Source organism: Eleutherodactylus coqui, chromosome 4 (genome assembly GCF_035609145.1).
Source record: "Eleutherodactylus coqui strain aEleCoq1 chromosome 4, aEleCoq1.hap1, whole genome shotgun sequence".
Lineage (NCBI taxonomy): Eukaryota > Metazoa > Chordata > Amphibia > Anura > Eleutherodactylidae > Eleutherodactylus > Eleutherodactylus coqui.
Window position 1 is genome coordinate 53,534,943 of NC_089840.1, and position 26,331 is coordinate 53,561,273.

A 26,331-nucleotide genomic window follows, 5' to 3' on the forward strand; every position below is an offset into this window, starting at 1 on the left:
GGCGACGAGGGAGCGAAGGAGTCTGGAGCGGTCGGAAGGAGGAAGGCGCCAAATTCAAACCGCGCACCGGAAGTAGCGCGTGCAAGGAGCCAGCGGTCACCACCGGTCGGGAGCGTGGAGCGGAGGATGGGTCTGCCAGCGGCAGCGGGATCCGGAGCGATTGAGCAGCGCGCTGTCGGGCGCAGGACGACGCGAACCGGAGGAGGTGAGGAGCGAGGCAGAGCGGAGGAAGCAGCGGGGAGCGCGCGGTATGGCCGCAGGCTCAGGCAAGATGGCGGCGCCGCATGTAGAGCACAGCAGGTAGGAGCGCAAGGGGGTGGGGGCACCTCAGTTCGGAGGGAGACAAGGCGTAGGGGGTTAGTCGCCAGGGGGGGGCACAGGGAGGGGGGAGCCATGTAGCCCATCGCATAGTGAGTTTAGCAGCGCAAGCAGCACAGCACGCAGCGTGTTAGCGGTAGGTAGAGGGGGGGTCAGCCCACGGGAGTGCAGCGAGAGCCCGCGTTATCGCCGCAGCCCCTTTCAGGCATCGGGCCATAGGGTAATTAACCCTTTGTATACCTCTAGTTCTGAGGGGTCCGTTTATGCGCAGCAAACCTGCCCACGGCCAGCATCCCATGACCTTACCCACGAGGTTTCACAGCGCCATAGGCAAGGTGACCTCCGGCCATCGAGAGGTGAGCCCGCCTCCAGTAGGACCCATAGAATTTGTTATGTGAACCCCAAGTACGTGTTCACGGCCGCTGACCCTTCCGGGTATTCTTCCCATAGCCCCGCTAGCCACACCGGTAACAGACGCAGGGGAGAAATGCTAGGCGCAGGCAGAAGGAAAGGAGCGGTAGAGAGGGCTTCGTGCGCGACAGTGAGAGCGAGCAAGGCAGGGTAGGCCCGGAGCGCGGTAGAGAAGCTTTCAGAGAGCGAGAGGCACGCAGAGGCGACAGGCGTAGGGCGCAACAGGCGTTTTACCAGCAAGAGAGCCAACGCCAGCCGGTGGCGGCGTCATCAACCATCCCGAGCGGGGATTACATACGCCGCAGGAGGCACGAGGACGAGCAGGAGCGGCCATATGAGGGCTATCCCGGAGCTACACAAGCAGGAACGGCGCAGAGGGCTACACGTTCGAGGGATCGGCAGCCATCAAACAGACAGGACAGCAGGATCGGGAGACGACTGGCGGGGACCACGCCCTTGGCGATGCCGGAGGTCGGTCGAGCCGGTGAGTGTGACTATAAAACAGCTTGGTTTAATGTGATGGATCCCGCGAGAGCAGCGGACAAAAATGATTTGGTTACAGTTTTAAAGTCATTATTGACCAAGGTTGATTCAAGCGCAGCAGGGGGCGATGGCCCAGCTGCGGTTGAGATGGTTTCTGAAACAGATCCGTTGGAAGGTTTGAGATATGCGGATTCGCTATTTTGTGGTGTTGCCCCATTAGGGGTCGGTTTAGCTGAGGATGTGTTGGAAAAAATCCGCAAAGGTGTATACGTTGATATTTGGTCTTTGTTATCCGCGGATCATGTTACTGTTGATAAGGAAAGATTAGCCGAACGCAACACGGAAAAGAAACAGAAGGTTGCAAAAACGTTCGGTAATTGGTTACAGGCCTTTTCCGTGTTGGCTTACGTTGCTTGTCAACATCAGCCGAACAAAGGCCCTGAATTAATGGTTTATTTGAATACGATTTTTAGCGCTTACAAATTACACGGCGGGACCGCATGGTGGCGGTACGATGAGGATTTTCGGCGCCGTGTATCGGGCGTGAGTCATGTTAGCTGGGCGTCAAAAGCGACTGACGTGTGGATCCAGTTGATCTTGTCACAGCGTCCGCAAAAAGCGCCTTTTCAGGGGGGAGCCGCGGGGGGAAATCAACAGCCCGCTGCGGCCGCAACCCGACCTAACGGCTCATGTTGGCTTTTCAACGAGGGCCACTGCAGATTTCATGCCTCCTGCAGGTACAGGCACGAGTGCTCTGTCTGCGGAGGGCAACACGCGGCGATTCGCTGTTTCCGTAAGCAGAGAACGCCAGCAGTGGCGGGTGCCAGTGGAGCAACGAACACCGGTGAGAAGCAAGTGCCTGCTTCCGTGGTTAGACAAGTACCACAGGAGGCAGGAAGCAAAAATCCTTGAGCAAGGATTTTCTACCGGTTTTGTTATTCCTTTTGTTGAGCAGTCAGCCGCCACGTTATCTCGCAACCTAAAGTCCGCCGTGGAAAATCGGGAGCTCGTAATTGAAAAATTGTTTAAAGAAGTAGAAATGGGGCGCATGGCGGGCCCTTTCCCTGAACCGCCATTTCCCAATTTACGTGTGTCTCCGCTAGGCCTGGTACCCAAAAAGGAGACGGGCAAGTTCCGTCTGATTCATCATTTGTCCTTCCCAAAAGGGGAGTCGGTGAATGATGGTATTTCAAGAGAGCAAGCCTCAGTGGTTTATACCTCTTTTGATCACGCGGTTCGTTTGGTTACCAAGGCAGGCAAGCGGGCGCAATTGGCGAAGACGGATATCGAATCCGCTTTCCGCTTATTGCCGGTTCACCCGGATTGTTTTCACCTTTTGGGTTGCATGATCGATAATTTCTTCTTTTATGACATGTGCTTGCCCATGGGTTGCTCGATTTCGTGTTATTTTTTCGAGCTGTTTAGTTCCTTCCTGGAATGGATCCTTAGGTACGAAACGGGCATCACGTCGGTGACGCATTATTTAGACGATTTTTTGTTTATCGGTACAGAAACGTCCGGTGTTTGCGGGTTTTTGTTGAATACTTTCCAGAATCTCATGCAGCGGGTGGGGGTCCCGTTGTCGGCGGAAAAGACAATGGGCCCCGTGACCTGTTTAACCTTTTTGGGCATTGAGATCGACACGGAAGAAATGGTTTTTCGGTTACCAACGGAAAAAATAGCGCGGCTACGACAAGCAGTATCGGACGTGGAACGGTGTAAAAAAGCCACTCTGCGTCAGTTTCAGGTTCTCATGGGGCTGCTCAACTTTGCGTGCAAGGTCATCCCCATGGGCCACGCGTTTTCTAGACGGTTGTCTTTAGCTACGGCGGGGGTCAGCGAGCCCCACCATTTTATACAGGTCACGCGCGGGATTAGAGATGATTTGCATATGTGGCAGGTTTTTTTGGAAACTTTCAACGGGCAAGTGCTGTGTCAAAAGGAGGAATGGTCGGGGGACGACGTCAACCTGTTTGCGGATGCGGCCGGTTCGGACGGTTTCGGAGTGATATTAAAAGACCATTGGTGCAGGGAGTCCTGGCCAAGGTCGTGGATACAGCATCAGCTGGTAAAAAATATTACGTTACTGGAATTCTTCCCGGTTGTGGTGGCCCCGGAGCTATGGGGAGCGGAGCTCCAGGACAGCAAGATTTGTTTTTGGTCAGACAACGCGGCAGTTGTGCGAATTATCAACAAACAGTCTTCGGGGTCTCAGCCGGTGTTGGCTTTACTGAGACACGTCGTACTGATTTGCTTGCAACAGAATATATATTTACGCGCTAAGCACGTGCCGGGGTTTTTGAACGGAGCAGCTGACGCACTCTCTCGTTTTCAGATGGACTTGTTCAGGGAACGGCACCCGCGGGCGGAGACCGAGGGGGTACGTTGCCCGCTTTTCTTATGGAACCTAGTCGAGAGGAGTTGTTGAAGCTGGTGGAAGCGTCGGTTTCAAAGGGAACGTGGAGAAATTATAATACGGTCTGGTCTGCATGGTTGGCATTCACAGGTGGCCGCGTTGCGGGGGGCTCCGTCGCGCGCGGGGCAGTAATGGATATGTTATCCGTGCTACGATCACGTCGAGTGTCTTTTGACGTCGCCAAGAAACATTTGGCGGGTGTCGCCTTTTTGTTGAAGTTGCACAGGTTAGAGGACGTTACAAAGGACTTTGCCATCCGGCAAATATTGCGCGGGTGGAAAAAGGACAAGCGGCGGGTAGATTCCCGCCGGCCCATTACGTACAATTTATTATGCAAGTTGCTGGACGTCTTGGAAACCACGTGCGTTAATGCAGAGGAAGCGATGTTATTTAGAGCAGCATTCATGTTAGCTTTTTTCGCAGCGTTAAGGATCAGCGAGTTAGTTCCCGCAAGTAAGAAGAAAGAGGGAGGCCTCCTCTTTAACGACGTGTTAATGTTAAACGATACATTACGGGTGCGCGTCAGTCGGTCAAAAACGGACATCTATGGCAGAGGCGAATGGCTGTCAATTGGCAGCCTGGGTGCACGTTGGTGTCCGGTGGACACGGTTAGGCGTTATTTGGCTTCAAGAGTCACAAGCGGGCAATTTTTGGTTCATGCGTCAGGACTACCGCTTACTCGTTTTCAATTTTCGTCGGTGTTACGCGCGTCGTTGCGCGCGGTAGGCCTAGAGGCTTCAGAGTTTGGCACTCATTCTTTCAGAATAGGTGCGGCAACGACGGCCGAGTTAGGCGGGATGAACGAAGTAGAAGTCAAAAGGTTGGGAAGATGGAGGTCTCAGGCATATAAATCGTATGTGAGGCCAGATCTGATGGTTATATGATATTTTCGTCGGCCGTGAATTTTCTTTTGCTTTTACGTTTTGCCTAGCCATTTCGGGATTTTTCTTGTGTTTTTTCTGTGCTTACTTCCAGCTGCGGAGCTGTGGAAGGTGTGGATTATAGGACATTCCTACATTTACTGGGCTGAAAAGAGGGCAGCCGTACGGCCATCAGGTCGGAGTTTGAATTTAACCGAAACTGCCGTAAATTGGCACGGAGTCCGAGGGCTTCAATGGCCTAGTTTGTTACGGATTGTTATGGACATCAGCAGGTGGACCCCCCGAAGAGTCGTACTGGTCATTCATGCCGGGGGGAATGACCTAGGAAGGATGAAGATGAGAGACTTACTGGTCATCATGAAGCAAGACTTGCTAAGGTTCTGGGATTGCTTCCAAGAAGGAATTTTGGTTTGGTCAGATATAGTGGTCAGAAGGAGTTGGCGAGGAGTGCGCGATCCGGAAGCAATAGATAGGGTCAGGAGATTAATTAACTTAAAGATTTCAAAGTTTGTGCAGTCACTAGGCGGCATCGCTATCAGACATTGGGAGTTGGAAGAAAAGGAGAGAGGAGCACTCAGAGATGATGGAGTCCACCTGAGCGATGTCGGTCTGGACACTTTTCTGTCGGGTTTGCAAGATGGTGTGGAGATGGCTTTGGCACGAGTCGGTGGGGTGGGGCGTCATGCGTAGGAGTAAACGACGCATTCCGCGTGGCCTGGAGTTTTTTCCATGCTGGAGAAGGAGAGTCGAGGAAGGTTAGCAGCCAAGGACCTGGGCTCACGAATTTCCTCGGGACTATTGTGGACTCAAAGTTGGACGTTTACGGCATGGAAAAGGTTTTTTCTCATAAAGGTTTTTTCTTAATTAAATAAAGTTTTTGATAAGCGTTGGTTTAATAAAGCTGTGGCCTACCCCACAATTTTACCCAACAGAAGGTCTGATGGTTATTTTAGATAAGTAAGCGAGCATAGAGGTAAGGTTATTTGTCGCTAGTCCTATGTGTGCAGTGTATAGGAAAGAGAGAGAGAAAGACAGACAGGGAAGCTGGATCTCCTCTCTGTGTGCACTGTATAGGAGAGAGACAGGGGAGCAGGATCTCCGCTTCTGTATGTGTGCAGTGTATAGGAGAGAGAGACAGGCAGCTGGATCTTCTCTTCTGCATGTGTGTAGTGTATTGGAGAGAGGGATAGGGGAGCTGGATCTCCTCTTCTCTATATGTGCAGTGTATAGGAGAGAGAGAGACAGGGGAGCCAGAACCCCTTTACGTGTGCAGTGTATGGGAGACATCATAGCTGCTAATTTCCACCTACTAGCTCAGGCAAAAACTGAGAATAACGGTTCGCTCACACGGGCAAATTTGCACAGCATATTACACTTGTATTTGTTTATACGCATAATACACAGTGCATAGGACCCATTGATTTAAATGGCTTTATTCACGTATGTTTTTTTTCACGTGATGTTTGGTCGCATGAAAAAATATGCAGCATGTCCTATTTTGGTGCATATTACAACCCAAAACAGGCTATTGAAGTGAGTGAGCTAGAGCGCTGTCTTCTGCATACTCCTGCTGTGTTCTCTGAGCGGGCTACCAGCGGAAAGAGTAATAGCGCACAGCACTCATAAGGCTCATCGTTCTCTATCAGCTTGCTGAAAGACAACGATGAACGACTCGTTAACGAAAACTGCACAGTGTCCGAGCAGTTAGACCCAACGATTCTCACTCAAAAGACGCCTTCGAGCGAGAATCGGTGGGTCTAAATGGGCCTTAAGGGTGTCTTCACACTTGCGATAAAAATGTAATTGTTCTTAGTATGAGAAAACACGTAATCTTGTAGATATGATACTTTTTAATGTTTAACAAAAATACATGATGTTATTGCGAGCTTTCAGATCCTCTAAAAATCATTCCTCTGGCATAATGAAACAGATTTGGATGTGATGTACCCTGTTTCTCTGAAAATAAGACATGCCCTGAAAATAAGACATAGCATGATGTTCCAGAATTTTTGAGGATGCAAAATTATTTTTCAGGCTTTTTGAGGATGCTTGAAATATAAGCCCTACTCCAAAATTAAGCCCTGCTAACAGTTAATTTAAAAAGTCAATTTAAATAGTGTCCAGGCAGCTATACATGTAAAAAAGATAAACCTTTTTGAACAAAAATTAATATAGGACACTGTCTTATTTTTGGGGAAACACGGTATATAAATACAAATCTGATTTTGCCACGAGAAAATCACATCTTTGTTTCTGTGATTTGTGAGCGTCAGCTATGCTTTTTTCTGAAAGTGATCACGCATCGCTGCCGCACGCGATTTTATCACGCAAAGGTCAATAGCGTTTCTAATGTTAAAAACGCATTGCACGAAAATCGCAGTTTCATGCGTTGCAATGCGATAAGAAGGAGGCTCCATAGGGAAACATGGGAGATAAAAAAAAGTGCAAAATGCAAAGATAGGACATGCTGCGATTTTTTTTTCCACTCCACATCGCATAAGTGAAAACATCGCAAATGGGAATGAAACCATTGAAAATCATTGGTTTCATGATTCAGCATTTTTACACACTCTCACACCGCACAATTTTATCGCAAGTAAAACGAAAAAAAGGTTTGGTACGGTGTTAGCCAGTAGAGCAAAGTGTGATTGTTGTCAGTGACAGAAACCAAGTAACCTTGTAGATATGGTAGCTTTTAATGGCTAACAAAAATGCATTATCTTATTATGCCTCTCACAATCCTTCCACGGGCATAATGAAACAGATTTGGATGGGACTTATATAAATACAAATGTTCATATGAAAAGACACGGAAATCTGAGACTGATTTGTACTTTAAAGAGTGCTAGGATGGCAGCATTCATTCAAATCAATTCAATAGGTGGCGCTGCAGAGGTATTGTTTCATCTGTTTATGTGCAGGTCTGAAGCTCTGATTGTGTCTTTTCATGTGTGAACATTTGTATTTACTAGATTGACCCGATGTTCACTACGCGAACATAAAATGTTTCAAAAGTGGTGGTTGTGAACTTCTAAGGTTGCCTGTCCACAGGCAATGATCTGCGGGCGATTCACGCTCTGTAAAGCTTTCCATAAGGTTACTATGGAAAACGCAGTGCAGGCGTCCACCAGCAGAGAATCATGGCAATTCTCCGCTCACATGATTTAAATCGCAACATGCTGCGGAGACCTGTCAGCTCTCTCCCCTCCTCCCTCACGGCGGAATATTGCTATCGATATTCTGCCTTGGCCGTGGACAGGGGTTTAAATCTGCTTTGTTAGGTGGTTATTTAGAGCGTCACTTTGTATTAGGAGCAGATATCTAATATAAAAAAGCCTACAGGTCTCTGTCTGTTTGTCTGTCTGTCTGTCTCTCTCTCTCTGTCTGTCTCTCACACTGTCTGTCACTTTCTCCCTGTTTGTCTCTCTCATTGTCTGCCTCTCTCTCTGATTCTGTCTATCTCTCTCTGTCTCTTTTTCTGTCTCGGTATCGCTCTGTCTATTTCGTTTTCTTTCTGTCTCTCTCTGCCTGTCCCTCTCCGTCTGTCTCTCACTCTCTCTCTATCGCTCTCGTTCTGTCTGTCTATCGCTCTCTGTCTCTCTAAGCTCTCTCTGTCACTCTCTCTCTCTCTGCCTATGCTCTCTCTCTGTTGCTCTCTGTTTCTCTCTGTCTCTCTATCGCTATCTCTGTCTCTCTATCTAGAGGATAAAGTAAAGAAAAAAGACTCCTGCGCTCAGGGAAACCACCTAAATAGTCACAGGTCGGACTACATGGAGAATATTTCTTTTGTAACCAGTAAGGCATGGCCTATAATGAAGACACCTCTGTGTTGAATCTGTTATGGGTACCTCTGGGGTTGAGGGAAGTTGCTCAACACACAGGCATGGGGTGGAAAGGGTAAAATAAATCAGATGCTTACCCTGGTCTGCATTGCTCCAGTGTGAGGAGCTCTGTTCTGTGGGTCTCTATAAAAAACAAAAGATGGCGCTGAAACGCCAGGAGGCCCCGTAATATCGCGGGAGCACAGGACAGGCCGCATCACCGGAAGTGCGGTTCAGATTCAATGGACGTGCGTTCCAAACGGCACAAAAAGGTATTAGGAATTGTTAAATCGTTTTTGTGCCAGTTTAAGCTCCGAAACGCGTTGCACTCCTCCTCACTGTCAAAAAAATTTATTCTGTTTGACTTCAACACAGAGATGTCTTCATTATAGACCATGCCTTTCTGATTACAAAAGACATCTTCTCCTTGTCGTCCGACCTGTGTCTATTTAGGTGGTTTTTGCAGATTTCCCTGAGTGCAGGCGTCTTATTTTCTTTTGTTTATACCCTAGTTATTGTTTCTGGGGGTTCCCCAGTCTGTCTGCATGCATGCTCCCGTTTGAGGTCCCTTTTTAGGACAGGGTTTCACAATATCACTGTTCTACATTTCGGCACTTGTCACTCTGTAAACTGCTATAGGTACATTCCAGCTATTGCCTGGCTACAAACATCAGAGACGCTGTCCAGACATATTGGATTTGTTTTTCTGTCTTTCTATTGTTCTCTCTTTCTGCCTGTCTCTCTAGGGCTCTCTCTGAGTTTCTCTATCACTCTCCCTCTGTCTGTTTCTCTATCACTCTCTCTCTCTGTCTGTTTCTCTATCGCTCTCTCTCTGTCTTTCTATTGCTTTTTCTCTATGTTTCTATCACTCTTTCTCTCACTCTCTCTCTCTCTCTATCGCTCTCTCTGTCTCTATCACTCTCTCACTCTGTTTCTCTCTCGTTGTCTCTTTCTCCTTCGCTGTCTCTCTATCGCTCTTTCACTCTGTCTCTCTATCTCTGTCTCTTTCTCTCTCTGTCTTTCTATCGCTCTTGGTTGGGTAGTGTATGGTGCAGCTTAGCAACACTTCACTCATTCCAGCTATGCCTGAAGCACAGCAGCGCTGCCATAGGCTTAACATTGTAACTTTCAACCCGCCTGACAGCTCCCTGAATGTATTAAACTCACATTTAATGATTTTACAGCACGGGTAAGCATGTGTGTCATCTAATGATACCAACATCATACACCGAAGTTACAGCACAGGGGTCAAAGTATGGTGCAAGAAAGTATGTAGGCTTATTTATATTAGATATACGTCCCATCCAAATCTGTTTCATACTGCCTGAGGAAGGATTCTGAGAGGCATAGATGATGCATTTTTGTTAGCCCTTAAAAGGTATCATATCTACAAGATTACTTGGTTTCTCTTACTGAGAACAATCACATTTTCTACTGGCTAAAGCTGGTTTTACATTGGACCAATGTCGGGCAAACAATGCCTGACAATCGTCCCTGTGTGTCCTCGCCCCCGTGCTCCTGCACGGGAGCTAGCAGAGCTGTCTCATTCACAGAGCCATCAGGGGGCAGGGCAGTGCAAAGGATTTCTTCTCTCGCTCTCCCGCCCCTCTCCATGGACATAACACAGCGGATGTTCAGTACTGAACAGCCGCTATTTACACTGAACAATGAGTGATCAGCTCATCGTCCATCGTTAATGCAGCATAAACAATTGACGATGAGCTGATCATTCAGTGTAAATAGCGGCAGTTCAGTATTGAACAGTCGCTGTGTTATGTCGATGGAGAGGGGCGAGGGAACGAGAGGAGAGAAATCTCCTGCAGCCTCCCAGCTGAGAGCTAACGATACTAACTAGTATGTGCGGGGACGAGTGTCGGGCATCGTTTGCCTGACACTTGTTCCGTCTAAAAGGGCCTTAACACAGTACCAAACCTTTTTTTCATTTTACTTGCAATAAAATTGCGCGATGTGAGTGAGTGAAAACGCTGAATTAAGAAATCAATGATTGTCAATAGTTTAATTCCCATGTGTGATGTTTTCACTCATGCAATGTGGAGTGAAAAAAAAATTACAGCATGTCCTAGCTTTGCGTTTTGCGCTTTTTTTTTATCTCCCATGTTTCCTTATGGAGCCTCCTTTTATCACATTGCAACGCACGAAATTGCGATTTTCGTGGAATGTGTTTTTCTAACATTAGAAATGCCTATTGACCTTTACACGATAAAAACGCGTGCGGCAACGATGTGAGATTACTCTCAGAAAAAAGCATAGCTGACGCTCAAAAATTGCAGGAACAAAGATGTGATTTTCTCGCGGCAAAATCGCGATCACCAGTGTGAAGGAGCTCTAAGTCAACATCAAAAAATACTTTGCTGCTCACGACCTCATGTAACCTTCCAGAAACAAAGATGAATTACACAGAGGAAGAAGACTGTGCTCTGATGTCACCCAGTGGTCACAGGAGGTATCCCATGCGTGAACTACAAAAACAGCTAGATGCAGAATCAGAAATAGAAGAAACAGTGCAGCGGGCTGAATCTAACAGATGTAGCTCAAGTGGTTTATCCTAAATCCTGCTCCTGTGACGGCAGTAGCTACTTTGCATGTGACAAAGGCCAGTGCACTTGACACATTCCACAAAGGTGACTATAAACCATACTAATAAAATGTGACGTCAGTGCCTCAAGTATCAAACAGTGGTGAAATAAAGAGTCCAGACTCAAAGAACTTCGGTGAAACCAGAGGCACACAGTTTACTCTGTAATCGACAGATACATTGACAGTTCACACTGCAGATGTTACATATAACGGCAACTTCAAGAATTCCGCTGATAACTCGCGTAACAATATGTATGTATATTCCGGAAAAACAAAACTTTGAAAAACATATTGGCCCCCTCACGTCCGAAAAAAGTAAAAATAACCATCTACTCATATCTTCAAAAAAGGGAGTATATAAGTGTGGAGCAAAAAAATGCAAATGTTGCGCTTACATATCGCATAAAACCCATGAGATTCAGCTCAATACGAATGAACATATTGAGATTAAACAACATCTCACATGCAGCACCTCATATGTTATCTATCTACTAGAGTGCCCGTGCGCTAAGCGATATGTTGGACGCACTAGTAATGCCCTGAGAATTCGGGTAACGCAACATAGGTGTAATATAAAAAAGGGGTATTTGAAACATAGTATTTCCCGGCATTTTTGTATTGAACATGCGTGTGATCCATCTGGGCTTAGAGTCACCCCTTTAGAATGTATATATAATAAATCCATTTCAGATTTGCGAAATAAAGAAATGTTTTGGATCTTTAAATTAAATACATTAACGCCCGCTGGTCTAAATGAGGTCTTAGAAAAAATTTAAGTTACTTTGTGCAGTTTGATATGTAAATTTATAAATTTTATAACACATTTTTATATTTTATGCATATCATTATGGGATATGTGTATATATATGCTATATAGTAAGTTTTTAACATAATTATTTACAAATGAAGTTTTTATAAGATAACGCTTTTTTCATACATATACTGTATATATTTGGTTTTTATCTATATTAATTTAACTTATTAACCCAACTTGCTATATTCTATACACACATATATATATATCTCCCCCCTTCCCCTTTCTTTCCCCCTCCCAATAGTGCAATGTCCGCAGCAATTTATTATCCCTTTGAGACAACGCAATAATGTATTGTTACATTTAACTTCAGTGACCAAGAGTTAGGTCACATGATCGGGGTATCTTATTCAGCCACGCCCCCTCATTAGGGCTTTCTTCTATGATTGTTTCACGTCTCATTACGTGAGTGCTATGACACGCTGCGCAGTGGCATTCAGCAGCGTGTGGACGTAGGGTGGGTGGGCATATTGCCCCGTCCCCTACGACAGCATAATGAGGCACGATACAATGACGTAGGCATCACGTGCGCTAGTGTCAGGGATCACATGACCCTTTGGAGATCCTTATCGTATGGCTTGTTAACTATAATGACTTACAGCGCGGGGTCATGTGCTCATACGTCACACATCACATGATCGTTTTAGCTTGTGAGTAATGCCTAGTATATTACTTCTGGATGTATATTTTATTATCTGATGCTATCCGCATGGAAGATTGATTATATCTGAATGATGGAGAGTTATGTATAGCAACTTTGCATAGTTTAACTATAGTTTTATGGTGGGGTATGTCATCTACAGCCGTCTCCGCCTCCATGATGGCCGCGGCCCGTGGACACATGCACAGCTCATGGGGGCACTGATGAACTTCTTTATTGTAAGTCTTGTTTTGTCTATATATACTGTTTATGTATGATCTATTTTTATGCTTGAAAAAGGCCACGTTTGGCTGAAACGCATTGCAAATAAACCAGTTATTTCTATATTTCCATTGGAACATTCTTCTCCAGCGAGCGCTGGGGCCATTTTTTCTTCATTATATTTTCCTATTTTTGGGTCCCCTTCCTGGGGTATCCAAGGAACCCTGCAGCTCTCCGAATTTCCGGATGTGGAGGAAGGATTTTCATCTTAACTGTTTAAGGCGATCTTGGACTAGGAGGTGCTAGCAGGGCCTGTCTATGACTGGACCCTGCTCAGTACCGGGTAAGTCCCTATTAGTATTCTAACCTCACTATATATGACCGCAGGAGCGCTGCACTGACCTTCGTTTCTTTATTCGGTGAAACAGAGGCACACAGTTTACTCTGTACTCGACAGATACATTGACAGTTCACACTGCAGATGTTACATATAACGGCAACTTCAACAATTCCGTTGATAACTCGCATAACAAACATTTACTCTTTAATTCCTCCTCACACTATTATTAAAGATGAGGCTTCTAGGCTAAGTTATCTGGCGGCGACATTGGATGGATATTCGTGGAGGAAAACAAATGGTCTTTCACTTTTCTTAACTTTTGACCTAGCTCGGAAAATATCCACTCAAGATCTTTAGGCCTGCCCTCCTTTCCAGGTCCAGGGGGTGTACCCTGGCTTGTGGCCACAATCAAGCAGGGAGGAAAAAGACTGTCTAGCAGCTACCTCCATGTCTCGTTGTTCACTCATCTCCTCTGAGAAATCTCAGTCTGCCCAGACTGAGCTCCGGTAAAGCTTAGCTCAGACAGGCTGGTCTAAGCCTAAACTAGACTCCTCACGTCCTTCTTCTCCAACTACATTTTCTCAATTGAACTCCTTCTCTCTCCTGACTACATCTAGCTCTGCGCCCTCAGCAATCCTAACCCAGACACGAACAACAGACCAGACACAGAGGACGTTAGGGTGACAGGGGTACAGACATACACAAGTTAAGGCCCATTTAGACACAACAATTATTGCTCAAAATTAATTCAAAAGCCATCTCTGTGTCTAAACGCGCAGCCATCGTGCACCTTTCATGCACTATTTGTTTATCACTGACTTCAAGCTAACTTCAAAATCGTTGCGCGGTCTTATCAGACCGCACGCTGAGTTCTTCACAGGATAGCGCTGATAGTATTCTTTCCGCTACTATTACGCTCAAGAACAATGGAGCTGAATGCAGATAACAAACCTCCAGCTGTTATCTGCATTCAGCGAAAGGCTTCATTTGCACGCTAATTTTCTTTCAGAATCTACTTATTAAACATAAGTAGATTCTGAAGGAAAATTAGCGTGCAAATGAAGCCTTTCGCTGAATGCAGATAACAGCTGGAGGTTTGTTATCTGCATGTCTAAGATAAGCAAGATAAGATACTGGATGATATTTTTTAAAAATGGCAGTAGCGAAGCGAGCACCTCATATAGCACTTGCGTCCTACTTTGTTTGAACAACAAATAAGATCTCAGGCCTACTCGTCTGTGGAAGGGTGTTATAGGTGCGGTCACCGGGTGTGCAAAACATGCAGGCGATACTTTTATGTTGTATGTGAATAATCAAACATGTTATGCCGGGCTAATCAGCTGAGCGTACCACACAACAACTACACAATAACATGTGTACCTGCTGTGTGCAGCCCATCCCCATGTAGTGAGGATATACGCGTAATACACGCCAAGATAGAACATGCTGCAATGTATTTTGCGCGGCTGGCGTGAGCAGTATCATTAAAGTGTATGGGATTTTGCTATTGACTACTAGGCATGCAAAAACTGTACGGGTAATACGCAATTAGCATACAGTTGTCTGCGCTCAGCCCACTACTTTTGTTGTGTACCTTGTCTCCAGAGTCAGATCCAGTATGTGGGCTGTACAAACCGTCCAAAGTTTGGATACGTAAGCATTTGGCTGATAGTTTGAACAATGCCACGAAACTCCTGGATGCTACCAGACGTTTTGCTCCATCTGGTTTCTAATGCAATAGAAAAAGTATTGCCTCTAGGCTCTAACCCTTTTTTAGGGATTTTTACCCCTGTGGTGGTTTTACAGGCTTATTTTTTTTCTTTAGCTACCAAAATTATTTTTGCTGTGTTTTTTCCCATGAAATATAGCACTATTTTAGACCTCCTTCACAGTGGTGAGAAAATCGCGCGAGACTTGTGCATTGCGAGACGCAAAAATCTCACACAAATATGAAACCCATTCTTTTAAATAGGTTCATTAACATTACCAATGTTTTCCCGTATGGCACCCTGATGCAATGCTATGCGGGAAACAAATCGCAGCATGTCTTATCCTTCTGCGATATCGCCCGTTGCTATCAATGGGACTGGCAGCAGCGCCTACCCCATTGAAAGCAATGGGAGAACTTTGCGATCCTAAGTCGCGGCTGTGACAGCTGCGGTGTGGAATTCCCTTCATCCCCGCAGTAATGAAAACGCCTCACATCCACGGGTTTTCACATGGTGGCAAGTTCGATATTGGGCTGTGAATCACGGCTAAATATTGCCCTTGTCAGTGTGACGGAACCCTTATTGTACCTTTTTTCACTGACTTTTTTCAGTTTTATAGTTTTATTGGGGGTAAAAAGCTAAAAAAAAGGATTTTTTTTAAATGTATACTTTTTTAAAATTAGTATATTTACACTAAAATAAAGTATGGGAATGGGTTTCTCATTTTGTTTTGGTCATTTTGATAAATAATTTGTATAGTTTTGGATTACAGGGCGCATATGACAACGGTTTGATTGGCGTCGGCGGGGGGTCATTTTCTTTTCTATGTACATATTTTTATTTTATTCTGTAATTTTTTAACTTATTTTTTTTATTTTTAAAATCATTGTTGGTCCGCTGTTGTATCGTTTAGTTTAAACAGGTCGCTGTTCATCTATGCTGCTGTGAACTGCACACTGAAACGTCTGTGGTGAAAGGAATCCTAGGGTGCAATCTGTGCGAGGGGCTCTTGGGGGCAGTCGCTGAGAGGGGCTGTAGACATGTAACAAGCTTGGTTCTGGTGCTGTAGCTATGTAATGAACTTGGGTCTTGTGTTGTAGCTATGTAGTAAGCTTGGTTCTGGTACTGTAGCTATGTTATTAGCTTAGTTCTTGGGCTGTATATATGTTTCAACCCTACCCACATTCCTGAATACCCACGTGAATCTGGCAGCTAGCTTGGCTGTTTCCATGCCTCTAGTCACCACATACAGACAGATATTCTCAAAATTCACTTTGGATTTACTATTTTATCCATTTATCAACTTCCAAAATGGTGCTAATGACTGTAACTCATCCCCCCAAAAAACACAGGCTAATTCAGCTATATCGACAGAAAAATCAAAAATTCATGGCTTTTGGAATGCTGTGACACAAAAAATACAAAATTCTGAAATAAACTATACATATAAGGGCGCCCACCCACTGGCGTTTGCGATTTTCATGCGTGAAAAACGCCGCGTTTTCGCGGCGTTTTCGCGGCTTTTCCATTCATTTCCATTGACTTTCATGGGTGCATTAGGAGAAAAATAAGGACACATATGCAACTGACAGTTCCTATGTTAAAAAACGCAACGCAACGCAAAACGCCAGTGGACAGGAGTACATTCAATTCTAATGGCTCTGCAGGAAAAACGCAAAACGCAAAGAAAAAAAAATCGCCAGTGGGTGGGCGCCCTTACTATACAAAACTTACACTGAAATAGATAACCATTGTTTTCTATGTGTCTGTTACATGTGCAGTTTTTCAATCACAGCATGTTTTATTTTTCTGCGAGTCTGCGGGCATTTCACCCCTCAAAATAAAATAAAAGGAATCCATAAATAAGTAACTCCAAATGGTGCCCGTGAAAAAATGCCCTCATATGACTTAATAAGTGGGAAAAGGTTATTGCTTTTGGAAGTGCTGCAGTGAAAAGACTAAATGTCAACGCTCGGCCAGATAATTGCAAAAGAGCTAGCTGTTAAATCCTGCAGTTCACAACACAACCACTGGGTGGCTACATACGGACACATATAGAGTAGAGATCTCGTGACAGAGCATTGTTTTGAAAAGCTGGTTATCTCGTGGCATACATCCAGTATCTGCTCACATCCCGCCAAGGAAAGATAGTGGTATATTTACACAGGGCAACTGTAAAAGAGCACGCAAGCGGGTGACGTCACAGCTAATTATTCACGCTCCTACATTATGTTTACACAGGCAGATCATGTCTGAGAATCGCTCACTTCTCGCTCAGTGCTTCACATTCTATCTGAACCACTAAGCGGGGAACGTTTAGATTTGGCAAGAAGTGAGGAAACCAGCGATGATTTTTATGGTGGTTGAAACTGAGCGCCAAATGAAAAGTAAACGAATATTGCGCGATGGCTTTGCATTTAGATGTAACGAGTATAGTGCATTTTTGTTCATTTGTACTAATTTTACCCGAAAATCGTTACATTAAATGGCCCTTAAGGAAGGTCACATCTGTAGATAGCTCTCCTATGTTTAAACATGGACGGTAGGGGGTAGCAGATAGCTTTGTATAAGCAACAGCCCCGGGGGCTCTGTTCGCCTAGTGATGTGTGAAGATGAATAATGGTGTTTGGGTTGGTTGTAGATCAATGATGTGCAAGGTGACAGCTGAGTGGTGAAGGTCGGAGGCGGAGGACTTGATGATGGGTAGTGGGAGAAGAGGACATAGTCTGATGGCAGTAGTAATGAGGGGACTGCATATAACTCAATGACGGTTGGGGCAGAAAATATGATGGGTGACGAGGGTAAAGGACAGGGGGCAGCAGATGGTTTAGTGATGGTGGAGGAGGGTGAAGAATATGGAGCACTCAGTAAGACAAGGATAGAATAAAGGTGCTTTTACACGGGACGGCCTGTTGGGCACAAGATGCCAGGCACGTTGTCCCACTGATAATCGTTAATGTGCTTTTACACAGGAACGATCATCGCTAGTGAATGGGGGCAGAGCGGCCCGGGGATCGTTCCAGCCCACCTCCATTCGCAGGAAGTTGTTCCTAAGTGAATGACTGCCTGTTTACACGAACCGATTCATTGTTCGGTTTTCTGCATGCAGAAACTGACTGAACGACTTCTCGTTTGTCTTTCAGTCGGTGCATGCATTTACACTGAATAATTATCAACCCATGTAAAAGCACCTTTATGCTACTGTAGCACCCATGAAGAAAGCAAGCGTAACCGCATCGCTCTATATGTGTAGCTTCATATCCGATGCATTTCAGACTACAGTAATTATCTCATGTTCATGGTGTGAATATTTGCGCGCCCCTCATTAGTTCTCATCTTCTAATATTAATGGAATGAAATAGAGAAGTTTTCCACATCCAAGTCTGCAGCTCATCTGTATATGAGTTCCATGGTCAGGGAAGCCACTGTCACCCATCAAGAGACCCCACATCTGGTGTTATATGGCTTTTTCCGCTCGGGGCCAATTTGTAGTGGATTCTATTCGTGGATTTTCTGTATGGAAAATCCGCAGAATTTATAGTAGCAGCAAACTGAATGAGATTTTCAAAATCTCTTCGAAACGCAGTAGAAAAAATCCTCAGTGTGGAAATTGATGCAGTGAGGTTTTCAAAGAGGCTTACTTTTAGTCCTATGAGCTGAGCTTATGGGCTGAAAGTAGGTGACCTGCTGAGTCCGGGGATGTAAGTGTTATACTTACCTTCTCTGCTGATATAAGTGCTGAAAGTGCATTGAGTGGTACTGCTAAGTAGTCCACCTATTATAAAATTAGAATTGGCGAACTACTTAGCACACCGCTCGATTGTTTTTCCTTATTGATTTCAATGGGTTTTCGAGAAAATGGAAAGGCGTCCATTCCGTCAGGTTCCTGTTTTTTTGGATGGAAAAATAGCACTGAAGACTGCGCTATTTTCTCATCCAAAATGAAAAACGCAAACCTAATGCAACGGAAGCAAACTAGAGCCTTTCTGTTTGCTTTCAGGTTTTTTGAAACTCCATGGAAATCAATAGGGGAGAAAATGGATCTGTTTATCTCACTTTCTCTCCTCCAAAACTGAAGCAGAGAGACAGAAGCCTTGAACTGCGCCCTAATGCAGGTGTGAAAGCAGCCTTGTAGGGCAAAAAGTAGATGACAGACTCCCTATAAATCTGCAGATTGTCAATTTACGTTGCAATTATTTTAACTTGGATTCCACTTCTTCAAATGAGGAGGTGCAATCTGCACCAGTTACTGTGGATTTGGTACGGATTTTCAGTTGAGGCACTTAGCCGCAAGTTTTGGAGCGGCTTAGCCGCATGTATTTCCGTTGCAGCCAGCTCTCTCATAGAGAGGAGCACGGCCGCAACGGGGAAAAAAAAATAGACATACTGCAGCCGTGGAACCTGCAGCGCCTGCTAATGCCGGCTTTGCCGCAATGGATTGGCCGATGGATTTTTGACAAATCGCGTCCACATGGCTGGCTAAGCTCGAAATTAGCGGCCACAGGTGGATTTACCACAACGGAATTTCCGCGGCAAATCCGCTCTATGTGAACCCAGCCTTATACAGTGGACAAGCGTCATAGATCGTTGGAAGATGGTGAATAGTAGAGCGGGCATAAGGTCCAACATGTCCTCCCTCCTGGTCCTGTGTGACCACTAGTGGTGATACCACCAGGTCAATGCTACACACACCAGCACACACATACACAGACCGTACCGTATTGATGAGAAAATTGTGCAGCTCATCGTCTGTGATCCCCTTCATCTCCGGTCTGTGTGCTCTGCAGTCTACTCCACCTGTTCTGTAGCTCCACATTCAGTGCTCTGCACATGATCTCCCGGGTGCACAGAATCAATGTCAGAGCCTGGTGCCCCTCCCTTGTGTTCCAGATTGTTGACACTAAATTGCCCTTGTCATGTGTATCTTTACTGTAAACACCCAACAAACCAATTGTTTAACTGCCTCTCCCCCTTCCTCCCTCTTTGACCAGAAAACTGGAAACATTACAAGTTCTCCCTGAAATAAGTTCATAGAGATTTGTGTGGTGGTGGATGGATCAGGGTGTGTTCACACGTTGTGGTTGAATTGCAGGGATAGGAATAATTACTTCATGCAGATTTTGCTCTGAATTTTGACCTCTTATATATTGTGGTTGTAACAACAACATATCTGCACAAGTACTACAGGCAACAATGTGATGAACACTCACTTGACCAGGCCATCATCTAATGTGCTGCTTTTCCCAGCAGGAATATCCTTTGTATTCAGCCACAGTCGGAATCTTCATGGATACTGGGTGATCAATGATGGGATCTTCATGGTTACTTGGTGATCAGTGATTGGATCTTCATGGTTACTGTGTGATCAGTGATGGCATTTTCATGATTACTGGATGATCAGTGATGGGATGTCTACGGTTACTGGGTGATCAGTGATGGGATCTTCATGGTTACTGGGTGATTAGTGATGGGATCTTCATGGTTACTGGGTGATCAGTGATGGGCTCTTTATGGTTACTGGGTGATCAGTGATGGCACCTTCGTGGTTACTGGGTGATCAGTGATGGCACCTTCATGGTTACTGGGTGATTAGTGATGGGATCTTCATGGTTACTAGGTGATCAGTGATGGGCTCTTTATGGTTACTGGGTGATCAGTGATGGGATCTTTATGGTTACACCTTAATGGTTACTGGGTGATGGTGAGGACATCATTATGGGTTCTTAGTGATCAGTGAGGGCACCTTCATGTTTAAAGGGGAGGTCTCGCGAAAGCAAGTGGGGGTATACACTTCTGTATGGCCATATTAATGCACTTTGAAATATACATCGTGCATTAAATATGAGCCATACAGAAGTTATTCCACTTACCTGTTCCGTTGCTAGCGTCCTCGTCTCCATGGTTCCGTCTAAATTCGCTGGCAGCTTGCTTTTTTAGACGCGCTTGCGCAGTCCGGTCTTCTCCTTTCAGCACGAGCCGCTTCAGTGTGCTCCCCGCTACAGCTCTTCTGCGCATGCGCAGACGAGCTGTCACTGCTCGGGAGCGCGCTGGAGCGGCCATTCTGTACCATCCTCTGTTAGAGGAAGGTGCAGAAACTGGAGCTGCCCAGCCCAGCAGCCCAGCCAAGAAGCCGCCCAGGTAAGTGATGGGTTGGGGGGTGATCTTCACTAACAGGTGAAGGTCCCGGGCCACAGCGCTGGGCTCCGGAACCTAGCGCTGGGCTCCGGGGCCTAGCGCTGGGCTCCGGGGCCTAGCGCTGGGCCGAGGGGGCCTTCGTCTGTCAGGGTCTAGCGCTGGGGAGCCGGGGCGGTAGCGCTGGGGAGCCGGGGCGGTAGCGCGGGGGAGCCGGGTCTAGCGTGGGGGGGCCGGGGGCTGCGCCGGTTACCTGCTGCCTGGCGGTGGGTGACTGGTCGGCCGTGTTCACTCCAGGGGTCCGGTCAGCGGCTGCGGGGCGTCGTGTTGTCATGGAGACACAGCTGGCAGCGTCTCGGGAGGGCGCACGTCGCGCTACAGCAAGCGACGGGAAAAAAGCCGGCGGCCATCTTGGGGAAACTTTTATAAGTTGCTGAAACGCTGGAACGGTAAGTACAACCCAGCTAGAAAAGTCATTTACAGGGGGGCTTAGTAATGTTTGCTTAATTAGGGGGACTGGGCAAAAAAAAAAATTCACTGCTTCCTCGAGACATCTCCTTTAAGGACACTTTAAAGGTTTCTAGGTGATCAGTGAGAGCACCTTCATGGTTATTTGTGATCGTTGAGAGCATTTTCACAGTTACTAGGTGGTCAGTCAGAACACCTTCATGATTACTCTGTGATCAGTGAGGACATCTTCATGCTTAATGGGTGATTAGTCAAGACACCTTCATTGTTACTGGGTATTCAGTGAGGCCATTTTAATGGTTGAGAATACCTTCATGGTTACTGGATGATCTTTGTGGATACCTTAATGGTTACGAAGTTGCTGGATCATCAGTGAGGACACCTTAATGATTTCTGAGTGATAAATAAGGACACCTTTATGGTTGAGGAGACCTTCATGGTTACTGGATGATAAGCGAGGTTACCTTTGTGGTTACTGGGTGATTGGTGAAGATATCTTTCTTGTTGCTGGGTCATCAGTGAGGGCACCTTCATGATTACTGATTGATAAGTAAGGTTATCTTTGTGGTTTAAGAGACCTTCATGGTTACTGGGTGATTGGTGAAGATATCTTTCTTGTTGCTGGTTGATCAGTGAGGGCACCTTCATGGTTTCTTAGTAATCAGTAGGACATTTCTGCCTCTGGCTCTGTCTGGGATCTTCACAGCTGACCTCACAACATTAAGCAGCTGCTGACTCTTCCAATCACTACATGCATTCATGTTATGATAGTGGAGTCTGACTTCGGCTGTATTTACACAGGCAAGAAACTCATGAGAGTTACGTCTGATGCGCTATGGACAGAACTTGCACGAGTAAAGAACCTAATATTTTTAATGGATTTGTACATATGGGCATTTTTTTTTTCTCCTGGCTCGAGAGCCTGAGACAGGAAAATCACAGCATGTCCTTTTTGTGGGCGATTCACCCATTATTTTCTGCATTAAAAAAATACATTGCGCTCACATGCCATGTGATTTTCATGCGAGCCCTTTTTCCATTTTAACTATTAAAACAACATGCAATTTTTTTCTTTCATGCGTGTGAAAATCGCATGTACAGCGATGTGTTTTTTAAAGCTAAAATGTATCACAATCGCAGGTTTACGAGTGCGATATCGGTTCGATTTTCTCGGAAACAACCCTTGTGACTACTGCAACACTTATAAACAGAAGAGCGGAGCACTGTGAGAGGCAGCGGGGAGAATCGCAGCAATGGGAGGTAAGTACTGTATTTATTTTTTTATGTCCTCTGCACCCTCTCACTACCACTAATAACTCAAACAATCCCTCTTAACCATTAGACCCATTGAATACCACACAGTAACAAGTTTCAGTAAGTACCACTGCACCTGTGTTGTCCTGTTTATAGGCGTAAAAGCGTCCAGCAGCAAAGATAGTCCTGGAACTATCTTACTGCCCAGAATATGTCAGCCGCTGCATAGACTCCTATGGGAGCCAATGACAGAGGCCGGAGAAGGGAGGTGGGAGGGAGTTTAGCAGCATGACTGCTAAACTCTCTTCACAATCTCTCCTCCCCTCCGGCTGTTTGCAATGGGAGGGGGCAGGACAGAGGCAGAGCTAAGCTCCGCCCCTCCCATTGCTGGGGGCATGAGCTTAGGTCCGCCCCCTCCCATTGCAAACAGCCGGAGGGAAGGAGAGAGGAGGTAATCCGGCTAGGGGAGGGAGGGGTGGGGCACAGCTTAGCAGAGCTAAGCTGTCTCTGCCCACCCAACGGCATCGACGTATATGCGCCGGGCCTGGGCCATCTGAACGGGCACACAAACATTAGATTTGTGCACCCATTCACACATTTTTACGGCGCTGGCGGCACGCATAAAAACGCCTAGGGCTGTGTGAAAGAGCCCTGAGTCTGATGACCCTCCTTATACAGTGCAAGTCTATATAGCAAAGCTGACAAGTGAGCTGCAGTACACAATAAGGCCTTTCCCACACGGGCGCAATAAGCTGCACGCCCATGGCAAGTATGTAATTACATGCGTATTTGCTGTGTGCAACAATCCGCATTATACGATCTCGGCATGTATGTGCGCGTTATATATGCCAAAATAGTGCGGTGTGAGAGAGGCACAGTTGAAGTGTATGGAAGATTGGTACTATGTATTACGCGTGTAAAAACTGCACGTACTACGCAGTGACATACGCTCATGTGAGAGAGGCCTAACTGTCAGCCTAATTTAAAGTTAATTTGCATGTAGCAACAAAAGAGAGTGAAAATATGTTAACTCTAATTGAAATACTGCAATCTGTTATCTTCTCATCTCCCCTTTAATTGCCACAGTCACTCTGCTCCCATGATGATGGAAGATTAGACTGATGGGGCATCGACTTCTGTTTTCGTGTCAGCACACATTAAATACCTATAAACAGTGATTTAAGTGGATGGTGAAGGAGGAGGGGGGTTTATGCTCTCTTCTGTAGTGACAGTAAACACTCTGCAATGATCAGGGCAGTTTAGTATAAATCACTTCCATGACCACAGCGATGGCAGAGATACAGTATGTCCTCATGTCCACGGGGACAGATCCGCAGCGGGTCACCCGCACTCGTGATCCGCGCCCCATAGGGATGCATTGGACACCCTCATTTTCCCTTGGGGCGCGGATTGCGTGTGCGGGAAAACGCCCGCAGCTTGCTCCATTTTAGTGCGGGTCTCCCGCGGGGACGGCTCCCGCAGGCTTCTAATTAAGCCTATGGAAGCCGTCCGGATCCGCGGCACACCCACAGCTGAATTCCTGCTCTTCGGCGTGGAAGCGCGGGAGAGCAGGAGTAAAAAAAAAAAAAGGAGTGCACGGTGCATGCGCGCGGCACGCTGCTGGCATGCCAAGCACATCCACCGGGCCTGAGACAGAAGATCAGGCTGCGGCGAAGGGCAGATCCGCAGTGTCCGGACAGGTAAGTAATTCTTCTTTTTAGGCCTCATGTCCGCGGGAAAGGAGGGACCCGCTGCGGGATTTTGCATGAAGAATCTGCATCGGGCCTGATTTTCCCCGTGGACATGAGGCCTAAGTCTTATGCAAAAAGTGTATGACCATACAGAGTGCTGAGCGCAACGTTGTTGTACAGAAATCAGGCGGTTTACCATCAGCAGCGGCTCCTCTGGTTTGTATATTAAAAACAGTAAAAAAATAAATAAAACACATCGGGCAGAATTAGTTAATATTAAAAACCTGTGATGTCTTGCCCCTCTATACTAATATTTTCCATAATTTAGATCAATGTTTCCCAAACTCATCAACAGGTCAGGACTTGACATCCTATAGAGAGACCACCTGTGATAGGTGAAATAATTATTGTCGGTACCTCAGACTGAAACCTTGGGGGGGTCAGAAGGACTGGAGTTTGGGAAACACTAATTTAGATGAATATCTCACAGATATTAAATGGAAGCTGTCATCAGGTTTTTCCATGTAATAGTGTTGATAATAATGAGATTACCGTATCACTATGTACCGTCGCTATACATGCTCCAGTACCTTTACATTGCTCTTTTGAAATTTTCCTGTGTTTCATTAAAATTAGGCAAAGATAATCAGACTTTCTCTGCCCAGTCGTGCCAGGCACGCCCCTTGGTTTTGATGGACAGACATATTAGATTTCTATGCTCTGATGAAATCCAGAGGAAGCGCTGTGTGAAAGGATGCTTGCGTACTAACGTCCACCTTTAGGCCTTATTCACACAAGCGCTTTATCGCAGATATTTTGCCACGATAAAACACCAATCGAAAATCGCGACCATCGGAAGCAGTGGATTCCAATGCATTCATTCAAATGGGTGATTTTCCAGCGTGTAAAATTGGCCGACCAGAAAAGATAGCACAGATGCTGCCGATTCCAGCCAGCTGCTAATACGCATGGCTGGAAAAGATAGGTCTTGTCCCGGAATACGTCGGCCATTACCATAGACTCCTATGGGAGCCTATGATAGCTTGTAGAAAAGGGAAAGGCGAGGGAGTTTAGCAGCGGCTCAGGTTGCATAAGTCCCTCTCCTTGCCAGCAGCTTCCATAGGCTGGGATAAAAGAGGGAGGAAACTTAGCATGGTAAGCGCTGCTAAAGTCCCCCCCGCTACCTTTGCCGGCAGTTCCCATAGGTTTCTATGGGAGCATCTATTGCCGCGATCAGCCGGCAAGGGAAGGGGGAAAGACTTTAGCAGCGCTAACATCTCTACCTCCGGCTCAAGAAATTCTGGGCTGCGGCATATATACATCGCACCCGGCCATGTGAACGGACAAGAAAACGGGTGATTTAGCAGTGACTTGGTTGCGGCTTTCTCTCATTCATTCAATTTTCAGCCACGATGCGGCCGGATGAAAGTCGCACCACCCGTGTAAAAGAGCCCTTACGTGCTCTCACTTCATGTGCTGTATGCGCATACGCTTTCTCAGCTGTTACTTGCAGGATCGCCTGACATCAGACGTGGCCCAGCCGCTTAAATACATTCAGCTAAGCAGCCGGACAGCATCCGGCTGGGCAACGTCTGATGTCAGGCGATCCTGCGAGTAACAGCTGAGAAAGCGTATGCGCATTCAGCATATTAAGTAAGCGCAAGTCAAGGTGGATGTTAGTATGTAAGCTCGGGCATCCTTTGACACAGCGACTGCATGGGATTTCATCAGAGGATAGAAAATTAATATGCATGTCCATCAAAACTGTGGGGTGTGCCTGGCGCGGCTGTACAGAGAAAATCTGACTCTTTTTGCCTAATTTTAATACAATGCGGGAAAACTTCAAAACAAGGTGGTAAAAGTACCGGAGCACATATAACAACAGTATATAGCAATCTCATATCAATTCTATTACATACATCGCTTATATCGCATAGGAAAAACCTGATGACAGGTTCCCTGGCAGTTCCTTCTAGATGGTATGACATGCATTTTTTAACACTGTTTGTTCTCCTTTCAGACCTAGCGGTACCAACAACCTAGAGGCACAGCCATGGGCACCAAATTTGCCTCTAGACAGATCATCTTCAATATGCTTTTTCAAAAGACCAATCAACAATCTGTTTATAATTT

The 26,331-nt window shown here is 46.0% G+C and overlaps 1 protein-coding gene across 3 annotated transcripts in view; it reads right to left on the bottom strand.

Moving 5' to 3' along the window:
- MAB21L3 (mab-21 like 3) overlaps positions 1-19,501 on the bottom strand; it is a 46,783-nt gene extending 27,282 nt beyond the window's left edge. For all 3 annotated transcript variants that reach the window (XM_066599420.1, XM_066599421.1, XM_066599422.1), the window contains exon 1: positions 19,371-19,501. In XM_066599420.1, the coding sequence (XP_066455517.1) occupies positions 19,371-19,469 (99 nt within the window). In that variant the 5' untranslated portion in view covers positions 19,470-19,501. The remainder of the gene's footprint in view (positions 1-19,370) is intronic.
- Between the last annotated feature and the right edge of the window lie 6,830 nt (positions 19,502-26,331).